Below are 22,383 nucleotides of genomic sequence, written 5' to 3'. Positions count from 1 at the left end.
AAGAAAAACGAATGATTCAGTTATGATTCTTGAGTTGTTTTGATACAGAAAATGGCAGACAATCAAAAATCAATGCAATGCCATTTCTAGGCCAAGATTTTGCAGGATTTTTACCAACTTTCCCATTTCACTAATTTCTTTTTTCCTTACATGTAAGTTGACTTTTGTGAGCAAATATTTTTAAAAGTACATCCACTAACCAAAAAAAATCAGTATTAACTATAAAAAAATAAACTTTAAACAGGTTACTAGTACAGCTACGTTTCTCCGCTGTCAGTGTTAAACACATTCCTGACTAGACCACATGTTTAATCAATTAAACTCAAAACCACAAGCAAAAGGTCATCCTGAGATTCCAGACAGAATCACAAAAAATATCTAAATGTAGAGAAACACAAAAATAAACATTATAAAACAATTCAGTACCCTGTGGTATGCCATGTCTCCATTCTTTGACTTTACCTGTCCTACTTCCCATGTAATTTTTTTCTGCCTGTACGCATTTTCATCATTATCATCATTATAGCCTTCCACCTCCCTCTGTATACTTGGGGACCTGCCTCTTTAAGAAAGCTTGCTTTCTTTTTGTCTTTTTCTCACCTGCCCCCAGTTCAATCTTTAAACTTCCATTTCCTGCAAGTTTTATGTTATAAGTGTCGCCCTGAGTGGTAGCATATCTTGACAAAGAACCAGAGTTTGTGCAAGAGAGAGATAATGGGAACTGCAGATGCTGGAGAATCCAAGACAACAAAATGTGAGGCTGGATGAACACAGCAGGCAAGCAGCATCTCAGGAGCACAAAAGCTGACGTTTCGGGCCTAGACCCTTAGGCTAGTTTCACTTAAAACTAATTTGCACAGCTAAAGGTTAACGCAAACCTCTTAAAGGAGAGGTGTATTTAGGCTACAGTAGCAGCTGGAACTGGTTAAAGTGTTTATGAGCACAATGAGATATGGAAATGACACAACAGGATAGTGAGCATGCCCCAAAGTGTTCCCATGCAGTTTGGACTCCATGAAGCAGTGTGTAGACAGGAGAGAGATTGTTTGTCCTCAGGGGACCAAGAGGCCATCCAGACAGGCACCATAAAAACAGAAGGATCAGATAGCTGTTTTGCTCAATGTCTACTGTTCAGCTTCAAGGAGGATAAAGTGTTGCAAAAGTTCAATGATCTTATGTGAGTGGTTTACAATTAGAGAATTTATCTTTATGTATCCTTACAAATGAACTATTAGTCTTGTAAAATTCTTCATTCACCATTTTTCCCACTTCTGATCGACAGCCTCAAACTTTTAGAGCGTCACCTTACTCTCATACATTTGGGACTATTGCAAATCTTACACTCACATTTCACAGCTCACACACAGTGCCTGTTCATCAACTGTGGTAGACACATCAGCCAAGCATAACAACAAAGTGTGAAGCTGGATGAACACAGCAGGCCAAGCAGCATCTCAGGAGCACAAAAGCTGACGTTTCGGGCCTAGACCCTCCATCAGAGAGGGGGATGGGGAGAGGATTCTGGAATAAATAGGGAGAGAGGGGGTGGCGGATTACAACAGAGTTGCAGTGGGAGAGAGATTCCCTGAGGTTGGTCCGGACGGAGGAGGGTAACTTCTTCAGGTTAGGCATCCCTGGAAGAGGCTTCACAGTGAGGTTAAAATTGTATCAGTGATAATGGGAACTGCAGATGCTGGAGAACCAAACATGTCAGCCAAGCATATTGTCATTCCATCAATGATCTTACTGTTGTCTTTCATTCAGCTAGCCAAGACCGTTGCTCTCATCTCAGTGAGGTGATCTCATCTGAAGCCAGGTTTCCTTAGTATAGAGCTGCTTGAGGTTGTCCTGTGCATCCATCTGCAGTTTTCCTCAATGAAAGGCAGCAGTCTTTCACTGGCCATGCTGTAGTCACTAAAGTAGCACTGTGCAGGAGCACAAGACTAGACAAAGGGGTGAGGTGATGACCTAGCGGTATGATTACTGGACTGTTAATCCAGAGACCGACATAATGTTCTGGGGACCCAGGTTCAAATCCTGTCACGGCAGACAGTGGAATTTGGATTCAATAAAATATCCAGAATTAATAATCTAATGATGACCATTAATCAATTGTCAATTGTTGGAAAAACCTATCTGGTTCACTAATGTCGTTTAGGGAAGGAAACTGCCATCCTTACCTGATCTGGTCTGTATGCGACTCCAGAGCCACAGCAATGTGGTTCAATCTGAACTGTTCTCTGGGCAATTTGGGATCAGCAATAAATGCTGCCTAGCCAGTGAGGCCCTTAGCCGATTAATGAATAAAAAATATGTAAGATAGATATTTTGTGAAGACACACTAGAGGAGGAGACTCCACAAATATCCCCATCCTCATTCCGCCAGGGCCACTCAGCTCCTGACTTCATTACAGCCTTGGTTTAAACATGGACATTAGAGCAGAATTGTGGAGGTGAGGGGAGGGTGACAGCTCTTGACACCAAGGCTGCATTCACCTGAGTGTGTCATCAAGGAGCCCAAGCAAAAATGGAGTCAATGGGTATCGGGGGGCAAACTCTCCAGTGGTTGGAGTCATACCTGGCACATAAGATGATCATGGTTGTTGGAGTTCAATCATCTCAGCTCCAGAACATCCCTGCAGGAGTTCGGATGGGGGTTGGTCAGTAACACCCATCCCAACTCCCTACCCCTCACTGACCAGAAAATCACCAAAGATCCTTAGACAGCACCTTCCAAACTCACAATTGCTACCATCTCAAAGGTCATGTATAGTGGACATTTGGGAATAATATCCCAATTTCCCCTCCAAGGCCCTCAGTGACTTGATTTGGAAATATATCACTGTTCCTTCAGTGCTACTGTGTCAAATTCCTGGAGTTCTTTGTGTACTGGCATTGTGTAATGGCATTACATACCACATGTACACTGAGTGACTCAAGAGGACAGCTCACCATCACCTAAGAGCGATTAGGGATGGGCAATAATTGCTGGCCCAGCCAGCGATACCCACATCCCATGAGTGAATAAAGAAAAGACTGACTCTCCTTGTATATCTGCTAGACACCTGTTGTTGAGTTATAGAGTTAGGAGCCAGGTCATCAGTGAATAGTTAATGCCATTCAGCAGCTACCTTAGTAGCTGGAAAATTGATGGAACACCAAACTGGCACAGTGAAAGCATCAAACTACAGGACAATTGGACAACTTGATGCACCAACGTGGATACACACCTACTATGCAATAAATAAATGGTAACCATTTCAGTTGTGTACATGTCAGCATTGGGATATAGTGCATGCAAAGCCCAGTGTTTGTAGTTGACAGCACCAAATAGCATGAGTATGTTTACCATTCTGGTACAGTCATAAGTATGTTCCACCCCCTTCTATATGTTCGGGGAAATGCAATTGAGTTTCCTCTGCTGGCACAAAGAATACTTGTCAACTCTTTGACCTTGCAATGGACAAATGGGAAAAGTTACATATCCCATCTGCTCCATCTTGGATGGATCCTGATGCACAGGAATTTTGGGGCATAGTCACCTTCACAAAAATCGTTAACCCTGTCCCTTCCCAGCTCTGAGGCTACATCCTGAGGCACAAAAGGTTCTGCAACTGCCTCTTTCATAAAGCACTGAAAATGGACACATTGCTCCTGACTCAAGGTGGAGACAAGAGTATGTTCCTAGAATATTCTTGGTGGAAATAGCCCCCTGCTGAAAACCCTTCTCCTTCTCCTGCACAGTTTAATCTCAATTTTGTTGTCACTGTTCCACCTTCCTCAAATGCCACAGTCTGCAGCGGATTGCAACTGTTATGCATGCGAGCAAGTCATCAGACCAGAATATTTGCAGCCACAAATAAAACATTCTCCACCAGTCCTTGACAACTCGACTAACTTTAATCAAGTCCTCAAACCACCAAAATGTCCAACAAATACTAACAGAACTAGTCACAGTTAATAAACAACTAACTTGCGTGTTATTGATGACCCCTTCAAACATTGCCGGTGGATTAAGCTAGAGGTTCTCCTGCTGCTGAACACATGTTGAGTTTGAGTTTAGTGTCATTGACTGAGGGGTTAACTGGATTGTACTGATATTGCAGTGATTGTAATGAGGTCAGCCAACTGCACTGCATGGAATACGAGTTCCCTGATTAGGGCTGTTAATCTGGTCCAATCAGGGAGCTCTGGCTGACAGACATAAACATGAGTGTTAGAGATTTCATTCATTCTAAGAGCTAGCTCTGAGGAAGCTGGACCAGTGTTGAGTATGCAGGTATATAAAAAGGGTGCCTTGGTGAAGGGATACTGCCCTCTGTGGAGTTAATTCAGTGGAGATGGAGATGGAGATGGAGATGGAGATGATACAGTCCTACAGAAATTCTCTCGCATCAGTTGTCTTTGTGATGGTCTGAGCATTTCTGGCATCATGCTGTTAATTGGGAAGCTTGACTTGTTCAATCCTGCCGTTAAAGACTGGGTTATTTTTTCCAGGCAAATGACATTGGAGCAGATGAAAAACAATGAGTAATTTCTGAAGAAAGGTCCCGACCTGAAACGTCCACTTTCCACCTCCTCTGATGCTGCCTGGCCTGCTGTGTTCCTCCAGCTCCACACTGTGTGTTGTCTCTGACTCCAGCATCAGTCGTTCTTACTATCTCTGAATAATTCTCCCAACAGCTCGTGGACCCACAGCTTTTTCAGTTAATAGCAGCCTAATGTTTCCTGAGGCAACAGAGTTGAAATCTTTCTGAACCCAGTGAGGGAAACAGCGTACTTCAGCAGACAAAGTTTGGTGCTGAAACCACGGAAATGGCCCTGCAGGGGTAGGAGGCAAGGTCAATGTGAGATCAGGTCCTGTGATGTACAAAGTTCAGGTAGGTGAGGTGCTCCTGAACAAGAATGTCAACCACATGAAAGCTGCAAACTTGCAAATGGGACAGGAGCAAAACACTCCTAGCCCCTTAGAACAGCCAGAAAGGCTGTCAGAACCTGTAGGTTCACCCATCCATCTAGTGTTAAAGAAACCTCTGGATTTGAGAAGGACATGGCAGATGTCACAGTCTCAACATCACTACGGCCTGAAGAACAAGCTGAATTTATTCTGAAAGACTCTGGGCACAAGAGGCGAGCTACGGTCCAGTACACAACGCCCTGAACACATGTTGACGCTGACACGGAGGAACCGGACCTGGTGCGAAAACACCCCAGTAGAGGTTGCAAGAACAGGATCACATCCCCTGACTTGGAGGGGGAGGAATGTAATGATTGTAATGAGGTCAGCCAAGAGGACTTCACAGAATATGGGTTCCCTGATTGGAGCTGTTGGGCCCCAGCTGACAGATATAAACAGAAGTGCCAGACACTCTGTATATTCCGACAGCTGGTCCTGAGGAAGCTGGACCAGTAACAAGTACTATGCATGTGAAAATAAAGGATGACTTGGTGATAACAAACTGGTCTCTCGAGTTATTTCAATATCATAGCAACACAACATTCAGGGCACAATGCTCTGGAATTTTTGAGCAACAATTCCATGAGATGTTGTTTTGATGTAAAATTGATATTCACAATGCTGAATAGGTACTATGGAGTTCCCTTTTATGGTCAATAAGTCTTTACTGTGATAACATATTTTTATTCTAAATATCAGCTGTTTTTCTCATTACTGTCGTAGCCATAGAAGGAACTGAAAATGGACAGGACTTAAAACAAAACTAAAAACCAAAAGAACTGCGAATGCTGGAAATTAGCAACAAAAGCAGAAATTGCTGGAAAAGATCAGCAGGTCTGGCAGCAACTGTGGAAAACCAATGCTGCCAGACTTGCTGAGATTTTCCAACAATTTCTGTTCTTGCTCAAAATTAAACTGTATGAGGCTGCATTTTATCACTTGTTCCAGGACCCAAATTATTGTGTGACCAACATGACCGGAAGGAAACTATCAAAGAACTGGAAATATATTTGCAAACTTACCTAGGAAAGTCCAATTAACTTTACTGAGCAGTAGAGCTTAACAAAGTTATACTGCTTTAAGCAGATACTTGCTTTGAAAGCAAAGGAATGAGCCAAAACACCACAACTCTAGAATATGTTTGATTTTCATATATCTAAAAATAAATGTAGGGGTGGACGCTTGGAAGTTGTTTCCGTTAGGCAGGGAGACTAGGACCCGTGGGCACAGCCTTAAAATTAGAGGGGGTAAATTTAAAACGGAAATGAGACGACATTTCTTCAGCCAGAGAACGGTGGGCTTGTGGAATTCATTGCCGCGGAGTGCAGTGGAGGCCGGGACGTTAGATGCCTTCAAGGCAGAGATCAAAAAATTCTTGATCTCACAAGGAATCAAGGGCTACGGGGAGAGTGCAGGGAAGTGGAGCTGAAATGCCCATCAGCCATGATTTAAATGGCGGAGTGGACTTGATGGGTCGAATGGCCTTACTTTCACTCCTATGTCTTATGGTGTTATGGATTATCACGGAAGAGACAGGTAGGTCAGCAGATCTATTTCATATCATTCTGTGGAGCCAGGGATATTCTGGAGATCGAATCGTAGAATCCCTATAGTGTGGAAACAGGCTATTCGGCCAAACAAGTCCACACCGCCCTTCTGAAGAACATCCCACTCCCCTATCCCTACATTTCCTCATGTCAACCCACCTAACCTAAACATCCCTGGGCACCACGGGTAATTTTAGCATGGCCAATCCACCTACCCTGCACATCTTTGTACTGTAGGAGGAAACCAGAGCATCTGGAGGAAACCCACACAGGCACAGGGAGAATGTGCAAACTCCACACAGACAGACTCCCAAGGCTAGAATCAAACCTGCTTCCCTGACACTGTCCAGCAGCAGTGCTAACCACTGAGCCACCGGGCCACCCAGAGGTCTGAAGAGACACCTAAGGCAGGTGGTTGGCTGAATGTCCGCCTCCATTCACTGGGACGACAGGCCAATTTGTAATGATAAATGTCAGGCTCTCAAGAATGCCTCCTTCTTTCTGGTGGCTTCCACGCCTCTTCATTTTTCCCATGTCCTCCTATACCCCCTCATATTTCTCATGTCTGCTGAAGATCCAAATGCTTCCATTATGCCTTTCACATCTCCCTTGCCTTCTCTATACCCTTGTGTATCCCATGTATAATCCATAGTCCATTAACATGAGCAGGCTTCAGGGAATCATTTCTTTGGAATGGATATGAAGAAATATTTCGAACAATTTCCTGTGGTCTTTTCCTCAAAGATCGATGAGAAGACACTTATTCAAGTTAAGTTAAGAACGTTATATCTCCAGTGGCCAACTTATTGTAAAATCAAACTCAGTATCCACGAATCAAGCAATGACATGTAGACTGAATGCCTGGACCTTTATCCTGCACCATGAAATTTACTACAGATCGGAATGGGACAACAATCCTGTAATCAGATCCCACCCAACATTTTTAAAGTGCTTCCAAGACAGCATAACTTGATGAAAATTCAGTTTCAATTGATGTTTTCTTGCATTTTTCCTATGCCATACATTTAACGTATAGATTTCATTTGTAATTCAAATAATGATGTAATAACGTTGCTCTTGCAAAATCACACTATTCCTGAGTTGGAAATTTTGGTTGTAGGAAGTAAGTAAACTGAGTTGCAATAACAGACCAAATTATAATATTTAAGGCAGAACCTAAACTTAAATATTTAAGTACATTAGTTTTCTTTTTCTATTACACATAAAATTAATTCATCACAAGAATATACACTGGAAATCATATTTGTTAATTTGTAGAGATAGTAAGAACTGTAGATGCTGGAGTCAGAGATAACAAAGCGTGGAGCTGGAGGTACACAGCAGGCCAAGCAGCGTCAGAGGAACAGGAAAGTTGATGTTTTGGGTTGGGACCCTTCTTCCCGATCCAAAATGTCAGCTTTACCGTTCCTCTGACGCTGCTTGGCCTGCTACGTTCCTCCAGCTCCACACGTTGTTATCTTTATTAATTTGCATCTTTCTAGTTAAAGCAGATAAAAGCCTCAAAAGTGGATCTTTGAGACAAGAGAAGAACAATATCATGGAAAGTAGATGCCACCAAGAGAGTTCTGTAGATTGGTGTTAATACTCTTGGTTTTAATGTTTCATTGTAAATCGATAAGACTGAAATCTAATTCTAAACTGAATCAGAAAATAAAAATGGCTCACAGCATCCTTAGGAATCAGCTCGAAATACTGAGGCCAACATGTGTCAGATGAAATTAACTGTGGCTAAGTGTCGAGTATTACACATACATACTTCTTGACTGGTAACAGTTAATCAGGGAGGAATATAGTGAGAGATTTGAGGCTACTGGTTTTCAATGCTTAAATGATTCCAAAGCTTTTTAAGCAATTTAACCAAAATCTTGAGATGAACTTCTTGACATTTGGCTTATATTTGTCTTTTGTTAGTTTAACCTGCACCTCTTGTTATAGTAGATGAGCAAAATTATTTACCCTACCTTCCATTTCATAAACACTAAATGTCTCAAAGTACTTTATGGCCAATAATATACTTTAGAAGAGTTGTCACTGTTTGTAGGAAATGTGTACAATCATCTAGAAATAACAGACAATCTCCTCATGATGGTATCCACTTGTTTTTGGAATAATTCATGAATTTCCATCTTCACTTCCTTAACTGATGGAATTAAGTACTGATCACTGAAAATGGCGGCATAGTGGACAGTGATTAATAATGCTGCCTCACAACGCCAGGGACTTGGGTTCGATTCCAGCCTCGGGCGACTGTCTGTGTGGAATGTGCACATTCCCCTTGTGTCTGCATGGGTCTCCTCCCACAGTCCAAACATGTGCAAGTTAGGTGGATTAACCGTGAGAAATATGGGGTTACAGTGACATGGTAGGGGGCTGGTTCTGGGTGGGATGCTCTTTAGAGGTTCGTGTGGACTCAATGAGCTGAATGGCCTGCATCCACACTGTAAGTATTTAAAATAAACTTTCTACCCAACTGAGGGGCAGGTCTCCCACCTCAAAAGTAACCTGACTGATTGACAGATCGTGTTTCTAATCGGACAGGGAACATTGAGAAGAATCAACAGGGCAGAGTAAGACCTTCCATTTACCAGGATGAGATTGTGTTAGATATTAAAGACCCAAGGGGGTTGTGTGAGGGAGGGTGAAGGTGGACATTGTGTTCCCTAGAAGCTGCCCAGTGACGTATTAGCCTTAATCTCCATATAGGTAGCACACCAGTTGGTCCCTGCAAATTACTGCTAATGAACTGCTGCTAGAGAAATGTATTGGATCTGGGTATCTGAATAAAAAATTATCTGTGCGCTCCAAATACAGTCTGGAGGGAATATTGATGGGGGTAGGAAGGTTTAGGGCCTAGGGAATTGGTGGCTTGGGTGGGGGGGGGTCTTTGAAGACCTCAGGTAGGGAGGCCAGTCAGCCTCTCCAGTATACTGGGGTGAGGGGAGGGGTGGTGGTGAGGGAGGATGGGATGCCTTTGGGGACACTTGATGTGAGACTTTGTTGGGGACATTTAGGCTTTCAATTGCAAGCGGTTGTTAAGGGAGGTATGCTAGAAATAACAGGTAAGTGAAAAGCCATTTGTTTCCTGGATTCAGCTGATCTTGTTTTCCTTTAGCTGGCAGATTTTCCTAAACCTGTTTAAATAGCCAACCTGCCACCTACAAGTGAAAATCAAAGAAGGTAGATTGAGCTTTGTGGTCCATATTTTTAACACTTTAAACTTTCATCCTGTGCTCTTCTGTTCTATGTTCTGTCCAGCCTCAAACCTATCCATTTTCACAGTTAAAATCCTGCCATTGTCTCTGTTAAGGTTGTGCAGCAGCTGAATCTGCACTGCAGCACTGTGCTACTTGTGTCATTGGCATTCCGATATGATTTAGGTTACTTGAAGTATTCTGGGCCCAGGAAGTGCAATTACTTTTGCCCTTTCCTCTCCTTTTAGTTGAATTTTACAGGCTTACATCGGCAGTTTGCAGTAGTTAACTGAGGAGTGAACAGTATTCTGGGGCAATAGCTATAACACAGATCCAGGACTCAATTCCCTGATCATCCAGGGACAGCCTGATAGAGAATTTACATGGGGAAAACTAATCTGGTAGCAGATTCACACATTTATACTGCAGCCACCATTGCTGACAGAAAGCTGGAAATGTCTCCACATATTCATTGTTTTAAATCCATCCACTCCTCTCACCCTATTCATGTCCACCTTTCCTGTTGAACTTCGTGGCAGCACATCATTTAAAAAATTATTAAGGAAGCATCTTTGATATGTTTCGCAGTTCTGGCAATCACTTACCTTGAGGCTTTGGATTTGTCGCGTATGATGTGCATTTACTCGGGGTTGCTTTCCCATTTATTTTCTGAGCATCATTTCCTGCTTTTCTCCTGAAGTTTTGCTGAACTGGTTTGGAAATATCCGGCAGACTCGGCCTGTGCTCTGATGCTGAAGTTTTCAAATGGTTGACAGTACTGGCTGAGGATAAAGATATGGAAAGATTCAATACAAAGATCAACTGAATCAGATTTTGATTATGTTAAATTATTTTAGATTTCCACCAATCAATAGAAATATAAAGCTTGGGATACTAACTGTTAAACTTTTGTTGTACTATGTTGAATGGACCCATTGGAACCTACGTGTTATCAACGACAACTTTGTTTTTCTATTAACCCATCAAAACTTTCACATGAGTGTTTTGAGTTTTGGGTTCACTGTCTGAAAGTGTGGTACAGGCAGGTTCATTTGAAGCATTCAAGAGAGCATTAGTTGACTATTTAAACAGAAGCAGTCTGCAAAGGTATGGGGGGGAATTTAGGAGAAGGCACGGTGAAAGCTAAGCTACTCATTTGTGCAATTTTGATGAGCTGACTGTTCACTTCCTGTACGTGATCACTTCTACGATTCTGTGTATTACGGCAATCAGCTAACAGTTAAAGTGAACTGTAATAACACTTAACATACAAATGTTTAATTGTGTGGCACTACACCTTCACTGTAAATGACTGCATCTTCCCATCAAATTCCTTTCTTGATTATATAATTGATTACTTGTTGTCCTGTCATCCTCAGGTCTTTCCTCGTCATTTATAATTACTGCCTCATGGTTGCAATGCAATTACTGCATGGCTGAAACTTCTTCAAATGTTTAAGCATCATATTACAACCTTTAACATTAGTAATGACAAAGCCATGATTTATTATTCTCCATATGACTCATCGTTGTTTTGCCTCAGGAATGTGAAATATAAACTGATGCAATAGTTTCTTATTTACCATTTTAACACATCAGAAATATCAACCCCTTCCCTATCAAAGGGCAGCCAGACAAACACTTTGTCTTGCAGCTGAGGAATTAATACAGCAATAGGAACATTTTTAAAAATGTTGTTTTCTCTCTAGTAATTTTAATAACTTTAATAAGATAAATTGAACTCTAATCTAAATCATAATATTGGCCAAGAACTTGTTGGGAAAATAATGTTCAATTGAATGGACATGATGTTACTACTGCAATGTAAATGCAGCAGTTTGTATTGAGGGAGAGATATATATCCCTTGAATAATGGATTGCCACAAATTGCACAATGGTTTGCATAGCTCTACCGTTAGCCTCACAAAAAACAAGAACCTATAAGACCATGAGATCTTAAGACATAGGAACAGCGATTAAGCCATTCGGCCTAATGCATCTGCTCCACTACTCAATCATGGCTGATAAGTTTCTCAACCCCATTCTCCTGCTTTCTCCACGTAACCCTTGATCCTCTTGACAATCAAAATTGTTAACCACCCAGTTTCAAATCATTGTACTTGCACTGATACAACAAATTAAACCTACCACATTGGTTAAGGCTTTTTGTACTAAATGATGTAAAAACTCTGCAAACTGACTTTTTTTCCTGCTATACACTCAACCACTCTAATGCAGAAAGGAAACAATTGTAAACATGGTCTCATCCTGCTGGTATTAGTTATTCAAAGGGATTTTTAAATTTTAATTTTTTAAACTCTTCCTTTTTATTTTTTTCCTCTAAATTTAATGTTTCTTTCAATCTCTTTTTAGTCTTTCTGTACCTAATTACACTTTAATTAAACCTACCTCTTTCTCCACTACTCCTATTTGTTTCTATATCCTTTAACATCTGGTTTAGGATATAAACATATTCACCAATGTCCCACATTTCCTATTAAGAACATTCAAAATAGGAGCAGAAGTATGTCATTTGGACCCTCAAGCCTGCGTTTCTATTCAATATGGCCAATATCTCATCTGTCTTTGTTTCAAATTCCACATTCCCTTTAATCTTCAATAACCATTGATTGCCCTGCCTAAGAAGAATATATTCACTTCAGCCTTTAGAATATTTGATGGTTTTATTTGCATTACCCTCTGTAGCAGAGGGTTCCAAAGTTGCCTAACAATCTGAGAGATAAGAATTTTCCTAATTGCTGCAATGAAAGGGCAACCCCCAATTTTAAAACACTGTCCCCTAGTTGTACTAATCTTTAACAGGAAACATCCTTTCCAAGTCCACATTGATAAAACCACTTGTGATCTTACAAACTTCAATCAAGTCACACCTCATTCTTCCAATACCCATGCTAAACAAGCCCAGTCTGTCCAATTTATCCTTAGGATACAACCCACTCATTTTAGGTAGTAACCTAGTAAACCATCTCTACACGTCTGATGCATTTACATCCTTAAATAAGGGGACCAAAACTGCACTCAGGTTTTGAGACACAGGCTCATCAATGTCCTGCATCACTGACAAGTTCCTCTTCCACCTCTGAGGAAGATTCCACAGATCCCTCACAGGATGCAATGGCAGGGCTACCTCTTGCATCCTCCACCAGATCAGATACTGACATCTTGCTGGAAAATGCTCATGGGGTCACCTGCTCAAAAGACGAAGGGCCAAAGGGCTCTGCAATGGGGCAGCCTCCCTCCATGCAGGCTGTGAATACCAGGACTGCACGAAGACACAGTAGAGGAAAAGGAAAAAGATGGCCTTTGGAGGGGACATAAATGGCACAGGTTATACTTCATTGTAAATGCATTCTCATACTTGTAAATATATGTTCATTGGCAATCATCGGCTATGTAAGTAAATGTCATTTTAGTTGCAACTACAAAGAATGAAAGTCCAGACCCTAGCTATCCGCAGCACCACAAAATGTTCTAAAGGAGACAAACAGGAGGCTGGAAAGAACACAGAATGCCAGGCAGCATCTGGAGGAAAGCAGCAGTAAATGTTTCAAGTATTACCCTTCTTCAGAACTGGATGTTGTGGTAGGGGTATCTGCAGATAAAGAGAGGAGGGCAGAGGGGTGGAGATGGAATGGTGGTGATAAGTGAACACTGATGGTAGGTACAACCTGATTGGTTGATGGGAGGGACCATCAACCATCGATCAACTGGGTCGTACCTGCCACCAGTGTCCATCTATCACTACCATTCTGCCTCCAACCTGTCCACCCCACTCTTTATCTGAAGCTCCCCATCCCAACATCCAGTTCTGAAGAATGGCAATACTCAAAACATTGACTGTTCTTTCCTCCAGATGCAGCCTGTTTTTCTGTGTTCCTCCAGCATCTCCTGTTTATCTACCTTGGATTCCAGCATCTACAGTTTTCTTGTCTCTAACATAAATTTCTAACTCTGTCTGAATGATAGCAATCCTTTCCACAGCATTCACACCTGTAAGAAACTCTGTTAAACTTGATTGAGGGACCATAAGATGTTGTGAATGCTTCAATCCATTTATAACCTTAAAAGGCCAAGGCTCAAAGCATTGAGCTGTACTTGGAATTGGCATTATCCAATGGTGGTGGTGTCAACAGCGTCAAAATATTTGCAATCAGTGCAAGATGACTTCATCTAACCCTACTGCAGTTCCATTGAATTTAATTCCCAAAGAAAGCCTGCCTGCGTTGCTTTGGCTAATAATTTTACTCTGTAGGATAATGAAGGTGCTGTTGCATAGGAAGAATGTCCTCATGGTCGGACTTGGCACAATGCTAGGGCTCTTGCGGATCACCATCATCCATCCTATGGCTCCTGATGGCTCCAATGGATTGGGGGTGTTAAACTGAAAAAATGCTGGACAGCATGTCATGGTGTTCTGACTCCCATCCCTGGGCAGTGCTACTACGCCTTTCTCATAAGTAGTATAACATTTCACATAAGATGTGACTCTCTTGTGACTTTGCCACATCATGAGGGTGCCTGAGGCTGCAAATTCCTTAGTAGGGAATGGCTCCACATCTGCTGGAGGTTGATGCTGGTCCTGGGCTTGTGGGCTTATGGGTTCCTCATTCATCAGCATAGCAGCTCTTAGTGCAGCAGCCACACAGCTTCTGTGCCTTTATCCACTGGGCACAGTTCTATTGAATTTATGTGGGCAATATCTGAAACAATGCAGTTCCCCAGTAAAGTGATAATTCAGCAGTCGTTGGCATAAATAGATTTCAACAATCTCCTCCAAACATTGGGACATGGAGGTGCAAACAAGGAGGCCAGTGGGATAATTCTACATGGATGTTACACATCGGCTATATAGGCCAAATGCAGGCAAGTGTTTAGTTTGGGAAACTTGGTTGGCATGAATGAGTCAGACTGATGCGTCTATTTCCACGCTGGGCGACTCAATGGCTCTATCACTGCCCTAATTCGGGCATCTATTGCTCAAGCCTTTAGCACATATACACAAGCATAGCTTGTGTGACATCGAATAGGAGGAACTCTCTCCCTCTATTCCCAACTCCAACAGTGACAAAAAAGATAGCTTTGCATATAGGATAATGATGTTAAAGTTTTATGGTCCAAGGTGTAAAATAAGGAGCTCCTGCACCTTGTGGACTACTGGACTTTGGAAGATGATTGCAACTTTGGAAACAAGGTTCAATTTTTCCAGGCTGTAAGACATTGCCTGTGTTTCACAGTCATAAGTGGAAATGATCTGCAATCTTGAATACATAATGTGGTCAAGGGTGGTTAGTCAACAGGGGCTGATGTGTAAGGTGAACATGCAGCATATTGTGATCACAACTGTCTGTCAAATATTTTGTGTGAATGTGTGTTTAATGCTAATGCCCTTTGAAGGGTATTACATCACATGGGAGTGGAACACACCCTCATTGGATGAAACACTTACTCTGCCTACTATGGATTCATCTCCTGCCTGATACATTGAATTGCTGCCCCTTCACAATTATTATTCCCTCTGCATCCCAGCATGCCACCATCATGCCCACAACTGTGTTCCAAAAATTCCCCATCACAACAATAGGCCCTGACAACTATCCCTCCCTTGACATTCAGTTGAAAGACTCACAGGACTGACTGGAACACACACCCAACTGAATTAGAACCCATTCTGACTGATGAATGGGCAGACCCCTGACTGACACTGCAAATGCCCAGGCTGGCTGAGCTGAACCCAAAGGGCTGATCATGATCCACTCCGAGTTGTAGAAGCACAAAACCCTTGATCCTGTACATGACCAACTGACACTGTTTAAGTCCCAATTGATATTAGATTTATTGTGCTGGTACCCCTGACTGAAGGCTGTCTCCCGTGACCTGGCTGAGGACGATTCCCCTTAGGCTTTAAGACATAGCCGTTTGGTTGAGGCACATGCAGTGTTAACTAATGGCCCATGGTGTTGGTCTAAAATTGATATAGCATGGTGCTATATACCTACGTGTCCATCCCTTTGACTGACCACTGCTGACAACCATGACAAGCTGTCTTGCTTTGTGTCTGTGCTAAATGGCAAGGCAAGACAGGAGCATTGTGAGAGTTGAGGTTCTGGATGAGGCAGCAAAGCACAAACAAGCAAGGAAAGGCAAAGATGCATTGAACATCCAAATAGGCACAAAGTGAGTCAGTGCTAAGACAGCAAGCAAACAAGGAGATCTGTGAATGCACCTTGGTCTGATCCCAGGTGCAAAGTGTCTGCAGCTGCATTACAATGAGGTATTATACATTGTTAGTTAGGTCCAAATTGCTACACTGAAGTTGGTAAACTATATTGTGAATCAGAGATGAGCCATTAGCGAGTGGTGAGGCTGGTGCATGTTTGAATCCTATCTCCATGCTTGGTGGATGCAGGCAGTTGCTGCCCACGGAACATACTGTCACGGGACTGGGGACTTTGTCCCACTTGGAGGCCCAGAGAAGCAAGTGGCAAGCTGGAGTTGCCAGGTGCCAGCTCTGAATTTCATATCTGGAGCTGTCACCATCTACTTTTTCTCTGGCACTTGGCACAATAGGAAAACTTGTATAACTGAAGTGACATTAGGAATGCAAACACATGTAAATAGCCCTCTCACTGCTCACTGATAAGAATCTCACCTCACCATTCAAAACACATTAGACAGAATCAGACTTCTCTCCTCTTGATGTCATGAATCTTATTTCTATTGATCTCACCATATTTACTCAGCTCACATGCCACTACCCACTCAATTTAGACTCTGGGAAGATACCACCAGAGTGTTTATTTCTCTCTCAAAGTGTAGCATCTTACATTTCACTGTATTGAACTGTTTCTTCGCGCTCTCTGACCGCCCTTCATGCTTCATTAATAAGAACCCTACTTTTTAACAATCCTTCTAGTTGTTCAGATGAATTATTTTATATTTTTGTTTAGATTTCTGCTAGCCTTTTTCACTGATTTTCTTGTGAACAATATTTTCTTATCCTAACACTTTCCATTAAAGTAATATAATCCACTAAAGCAGGGAATAGTTGCAACATGCGGGTTTTAGTACTTATGAATTACTCTGTACCCTGCTGACTTATACAATATCATTCATTTGTGTGAAGATATGCTTTCTATTTTAAATTTGTACATTAACTTCTTGTTTAAGGTCTCTTCATTTAACATTGTTTCCTGTGTCAGCTGCAAATGGTGGCTTCTCCCTTCTCGTGATTTCCAGTTGTGGTCCCTCACCACCCTTGACCTCTCTCGACTGCTAGATTGTAGCCTCTTTCCCTCCCCAAGTCACCCCCTTGCCGTTTCCCTCCCCTGGACTTGCATCCTGCATCTCATTAAAGATGCAGATTCTGTTTGAAGCTAAGGCTCCCATGTTGTGGAAGAACAAAGATGGGAGGGGATGGGGGGAATGGGGCAGGGCAGTTCATTGACAGTGACAACCATCCTGGCTTTGATGGCAGACAGTGCATCATGGTGTTTGAAAGGAAGAACAGGTTAGGGAGGCAGAGACAGGTTGGACTGGTTTTGGGATGCAGTGGGTGGAGGGGAAGAGCTGGGCTGGTTGTGTGGTGCAGTGGGGGGAGGGGACGAACTGGGCTGGTTTTGGGATGCGGCGGGGGAAGGGGAGATTTTGAAGCTGGTGAAGTCCACATTGATACCATTGGGCAGCAGGGTTCCCGAGCGGAATATGAGTTGCTGTTCCTGCTACCTTCAGGTGGCATCACTGTGGCACTGCAGGAGGCCCATGATGGACATGTCATCTAAAGAATGGGAGGGGGAGTGGAAATGGTTTGCGACTGTGAAGTGCAGTTGTTTATTGCAAACATCTAAAGAATTCGCAATAAACAACTGCACCTCCCAGTCGCAAACCATTTCCACTCCCCCTCCCATTCTTTAGACGACATGTCCATCATGGGCCTCCTGCAGTGCCACAATGATGCCACCCGAAGGTTGCAGGAACAGCAACTCATATTCCGCTTGGGAACCCTGCAGCCCAATAGTATCAACGTGGACTTCACCAGCTTCAAAATCTCCCCTTCCCCCACCGCATCCCAAAACCAGCCCAGTTCGTCCCCTCCCCCCACTGCACCACACAACCAGCCCAGCTCTTCCCCTCCACCCACTGCATCCCAAAACCAGTCCAACCTGTCTCTGCCTCCCTAACTTGTTCTTCCTCTCACCCATCCCTTCCTCCCACCTCAAGTCGCACCCCCAGCTACCTACTAACCTCATCCCACCTCCTTGACCTGTCTGTCTTCCCTGGACTGACCTATCCCCTCCCTACCTCCCCACCTATACTCTCTCCACCTATCTTCTTTTCTCTCCATCTTCAGTCCGCCTCCCCCTCTCTCCCTATTTATTCCAGAACCCTCACCCCATCCCCCTCTCTGATGAAGGGTCTAGGCCCGAAACGTCAGCTTTTGTGCTCCTGAGATGCTGCTGGGCCTGCTGTGTTCATCCAGCCTCACATTTTATTATCTTGGATTCTCCAGCATCTGCAGTTCCCATGATCACCATCACATTATGGAGACTGTTTTGTTGCTGATATTCCGCACATAGGCTCATTCGAACCATCAATGACTACTAGACATAGATGCTGTTATTGTCTCTGTGTCTTTGCACTGTGAATGTCCACAGGAGTAAATGAGGTGCACCTACATCCGGAAGTTCAGGACCAGCACAATCTCCAGCGGATGTGCAAAAGCCCTGCAGTATCGGCTGGTGAAGTGTGCCAAATAAATGAGTAGAGAATGTAGGATTAGGGAGAGTACAGCATAGGAAGGGCTAAAGGAATGGAGTGGATGGGAGCCAGTGAGGGAAGATGTACAATAGCGAGTGTTGTAGACCATGTGTCTCGGTGGGAGGTAGGTGCAGGTGCAGAGTTATTGAGAGTGTGAAACTGCAGAGAAAAGACAGTAACAGAGAAGGTAATTTACTTTCTTGCACTGTCACTCAGTCTACTCCAGACCATAGATGCCACACTGACCTGAGAGACAACTTCAGACAAGGTTTGGAGGGCCTCCTCTGACCATCCTAAGGAAAGAGGATGGTTTCCTCTTCAGCACCAAGACCGTGAAGTCCCTCTCAATCAAGTAGGATGCCAACTCTTCAAGACAAATCTACAGACACTGGACCTGTGAAAAGCCATTTCCGGCTTGCAGCATTTAACCACAACTGGACCTTAAACATGGCATTGGTGGCAGGAAACCCGGAATTAGTGGGGGGGCACCTCCACTGTTAGATAGCATAATGGCAGTGCCATTGAAACGTGATGTATACTTAAGAAGGTTAGCAGCATAAAATTCATGAGAAAACACATTAGGGGTCATGGAGAGAAACCAAGCATTAAACTCCCCAAAGTTGACAAAATTCAGCCATTAAATGCCCTGCGTTTAAAGTTATCAGCGTTTGAGGGAACTCATTCTTCCAGGAAGAGACCCATCAAGTGTTCAACACTGCAGTGGACCATTAAGTAACTCTTCTGCACTCCCAGGTGAAGAGCTAAGAAGCGTATTTAACAAAGTATCCTTTCGGTTACAGTTTGTAGCTGACTATTGCTCAGGCTCTTCAGTGCAGCCAGCCCATTGCCAATAAAATTCAAGACAACAAAATCTTGCCAATGAATTAATAGCTGTTTCAGACACAGAGCTCTGAACTCCTCTTTTCCTTCCTTTTCCACTATGGCTTATGTTGCAGACTCAACACATTATAACCACACACATCCAGTATACCAACTAGTCTCTTATTTTGCACCTAAAAGCATACCGCAATGCCATGAAATGTTTAGGCCTCAATCTTTGAAAAAGTGCAATACAATCAATAATGTTTTTGTGGAAAAATGCACTTCATGGAATCTATCGACTGTATTCATTATTTACCTTTATTGTCTCTCTAAGTCTGTGCTGACAGAGCCTCAGTGGTCCTGCAGACAGAGATTGCTTCCTTACTTTATCAAATAAATTAAGGTGAGATTTTTACTACCTCCCCCCTTTCCCTAATGCCATATGACTGAATGCAAGACTGCTGATTGTACTATATGAATCTAAAAAATAATCAAAATAAAATATGAAATAATAAGCTGAACCACATCAAAATACAATTTCAACTGTATAGTTTTTTTTTGCCATTTGAGATATGTGTGGGCATATAGATGGGTGTTGTGTATAACTTACTTACCTCACAGTTACAATTCTCGATTGCACTGGAAACATAACCATGCTATGCACAAGTTGGCCACATATTAGGATTTTGGAAAATGTTTACATTCTGGATTTTTAAATTGTATTCATATATCCTAAAACAACATGCTTGGTTTATATGCTAATAATCTGTCATAGAATTTGTTTTCTCCAAAGTCTATTAACAAAACAAAAATTAGTCTGTTTTGCACTGGGATCTTTCTATACGCTCATCGGAGATGGTCTGACACATTCACTATTCTTTTATTTCAGTTAAACACAGAGATAAAAAGTCACAGAAAAACTCTGTGACAATCAGGTTCACAAACAAAGTTGAGATGCAGGAAACTAATCAAGTGTTAATTTATACTGATCAAATTAAGTGAGATCAATCATATCTGTTGAACTGAAATATAACCACTTATTGATTCATGTTTGGCCTTTTGCCAAGTGACCCTTCAGTCCACCTTTGGATAAATAGAGGGGCCATGCATGTAAACTATTAATCCCTGGTACAACCATAAACAGATATTGTTTCACTTACGTCAATGAGAATTGAAAGGTAAATTTTGCAGTAGTTAGAGTTATACCTGTTATTAGGTCAGGGTGCTGTTCTAGGCTGAAACGTTGAAATGCTTCATCAATGATCTGTTCTCCATCAAGATCCACTGACACGTTATTTGTTGATAAACACTGTCTACTTCCATTCATAATCCTTACATAATGACTTAGTCTTCATGCTTCGTCTAAAACGTGGCAAGTAACATTCATGCCACAGAAGTGAGAAGCAATGGCCATCTCAAACAAATCAGAGCTTAATCATTTTATGTTGATATTAAAGGTCATTACCATCAACAAGACTCCCACCAACATTATGTTGCAGGCCAATTATAGCCTCACCCCTAGACTGCCAACAGTTCAAACTAATCTAAACGCAATATTAGAATTCCTGCAGTTTGTTGTCTATTGAAAAATAAAAATCAGAATGTTGGCAGTCATGTAGACTGAAGGAAAATCACATATTCATGAATTAACAGAGAGCGACCTTTACAGGGATGAATCACTATATAGTTGCAAAGTATATGTATGCTGTAGTATTTACTATAGGTGAAGGATATATAGTATGGTATAGTTGAATATACATGTAAGTGCATAATATTTGCAAATAAGGGTTTGCAGTAAAATTAGCTGAAATAAAATCTGTCATATGTGAGCAACGTTAAATAGGAAGTGTTGAGTAACAGAAAGAAATATTTCTCCTTTCCTTCCTCAGCTCACAGCCTTGATCATCATTAGTGGAATTCAGAAAAATATGCAGCATATCACTGTAGATAAATTAATCACATCACTTTAATATAAGCCAGAGGGAAATTTCTGGCAGACCTAGATTTTTAAAAGGTGGCTTTCCACATGGCTAATGCTGGTCAATATAATGTATACATTTCTATTGAAAAAAACCCAAAGAACTGCAGACGCTAGAAATCAGAGACAATAGTTCTGAAGAAAAGTCACTGGACCTGAAACATTATCTCTGCTTTCTCTCCACTGATGCTGAGTTTGCCCAGCAATTTCTGTTTTTGTATTCATTCCTATACTGCTCAATAATTTATTATATCGAGAGCAATTAAAGCACTTGTCTTTTTGGCCTTTGCCATGCCAGCTCCTGACAGTTTGTATCATTACTGCTACAAGCTAAGGGAAAATCTTAATAATTTTCAAAATTCTCCATCAGTTCTATTACATCAAAGTGTATATGTCAGCTTCTGTAAAACTATGACAATATAGCAGCTGGTTGTACTGCAGGAAAAATAAATAATATTGTTGAAAACATATTTTCAAATTTGGTGAGATTTCATTTTACAGTACCTCTAGAATTTTAAACAGGTTGTGGGAGCTTACAGATACAAAGTGCATCTATGTACATACCAACGTTATACCAGAGCCAAGTTGGCGACAGTAGCCACCAATATGCAGATAGGGCACAGCTAGCAACAGTGCTGAAGTAAACTTGCCAAATGTAAAAGACTAGCTGCAGGTTTAATCCATTATTAGTGAACATCACTGAGCTAGTGAATTTTCCAAGTGAATCCTTTTTGATTTGTCCTTTGCGAAGCACTTGCTGATGCTTCACTATGTTCAAAATGTGATACAAGGGTGAGCAGTGTTGCTGCCAGCTGTGAATGACCTCCATTTTGACTATGAGCAGTGCTAACATGACAGAGTAATATGGATGTCTTATAATGATGGCTATTTACGTATGTGGTAGTTATTGGATGAGCATATTTCCTGTAATTTTAATTCAATTTTCAGATAAAATAGAGATGAATCCGTTTTTGAATAGATTACTAGTGAAATTTTGAGCAGGGTGTTTTCAATTATATTAAAATACCTTTCACTAATTTTCAACTATTAGCAGAAAGCAGCAGTGTCCAAATGGAAATAATAGAATTGAGA

The 22,383-nt window shown here is 41.9% G+C and overlaps 1 protein-coding gene across 8 annotated transcripts in view; it reads right to left on the bottom strand.

Annotated features, from left to right (window-relative positions):
• The window catches only part of fgd4a (FYVE, RhoGEF and PH domain containing 4a), a 206,416-nt gene that overhangs the window by 50,830 nt on the left and 133,203 nt on the right, over positions 1-22,383 (bottom strand). For all 8 annotated transcript variants that reach the window (XM_048548477.2, XM_048548479.2, XM_048548481.2 and 5 more), the window contains one exon: positions 10,322-10,498. In XM_048548477.2, coding sequence (XP_048404434.2) covers positions 10,322-10,498 — 177 coding nt within the window. The remainder of the gene's footprint in view (positions 1-10,321; positions 10,499-22,383) is intronic.

The sequence above is a fragment of the Stegostoma tigrinum genome, chromosome 18 (assembly GCF_030684315.1).
Source record: "Stegostoma tigrinum isolate sSteTig4 chromosome 18, sSteTig4.hap1, whole genome shotgun sequence".
Classification (NCBI taxonomy): domain Eukaryota; kingdom Metazoa; phylum Chordata; class Chondrichthyes; order Orectolobiformes; family Stegostomatidae; genus Stegostoma; species Stegostoma tigrinum.
Note: the sequence above shows the minus strand (reverse complement) of the source record. Positions and strands in the feature narration are given on the sequence as shown.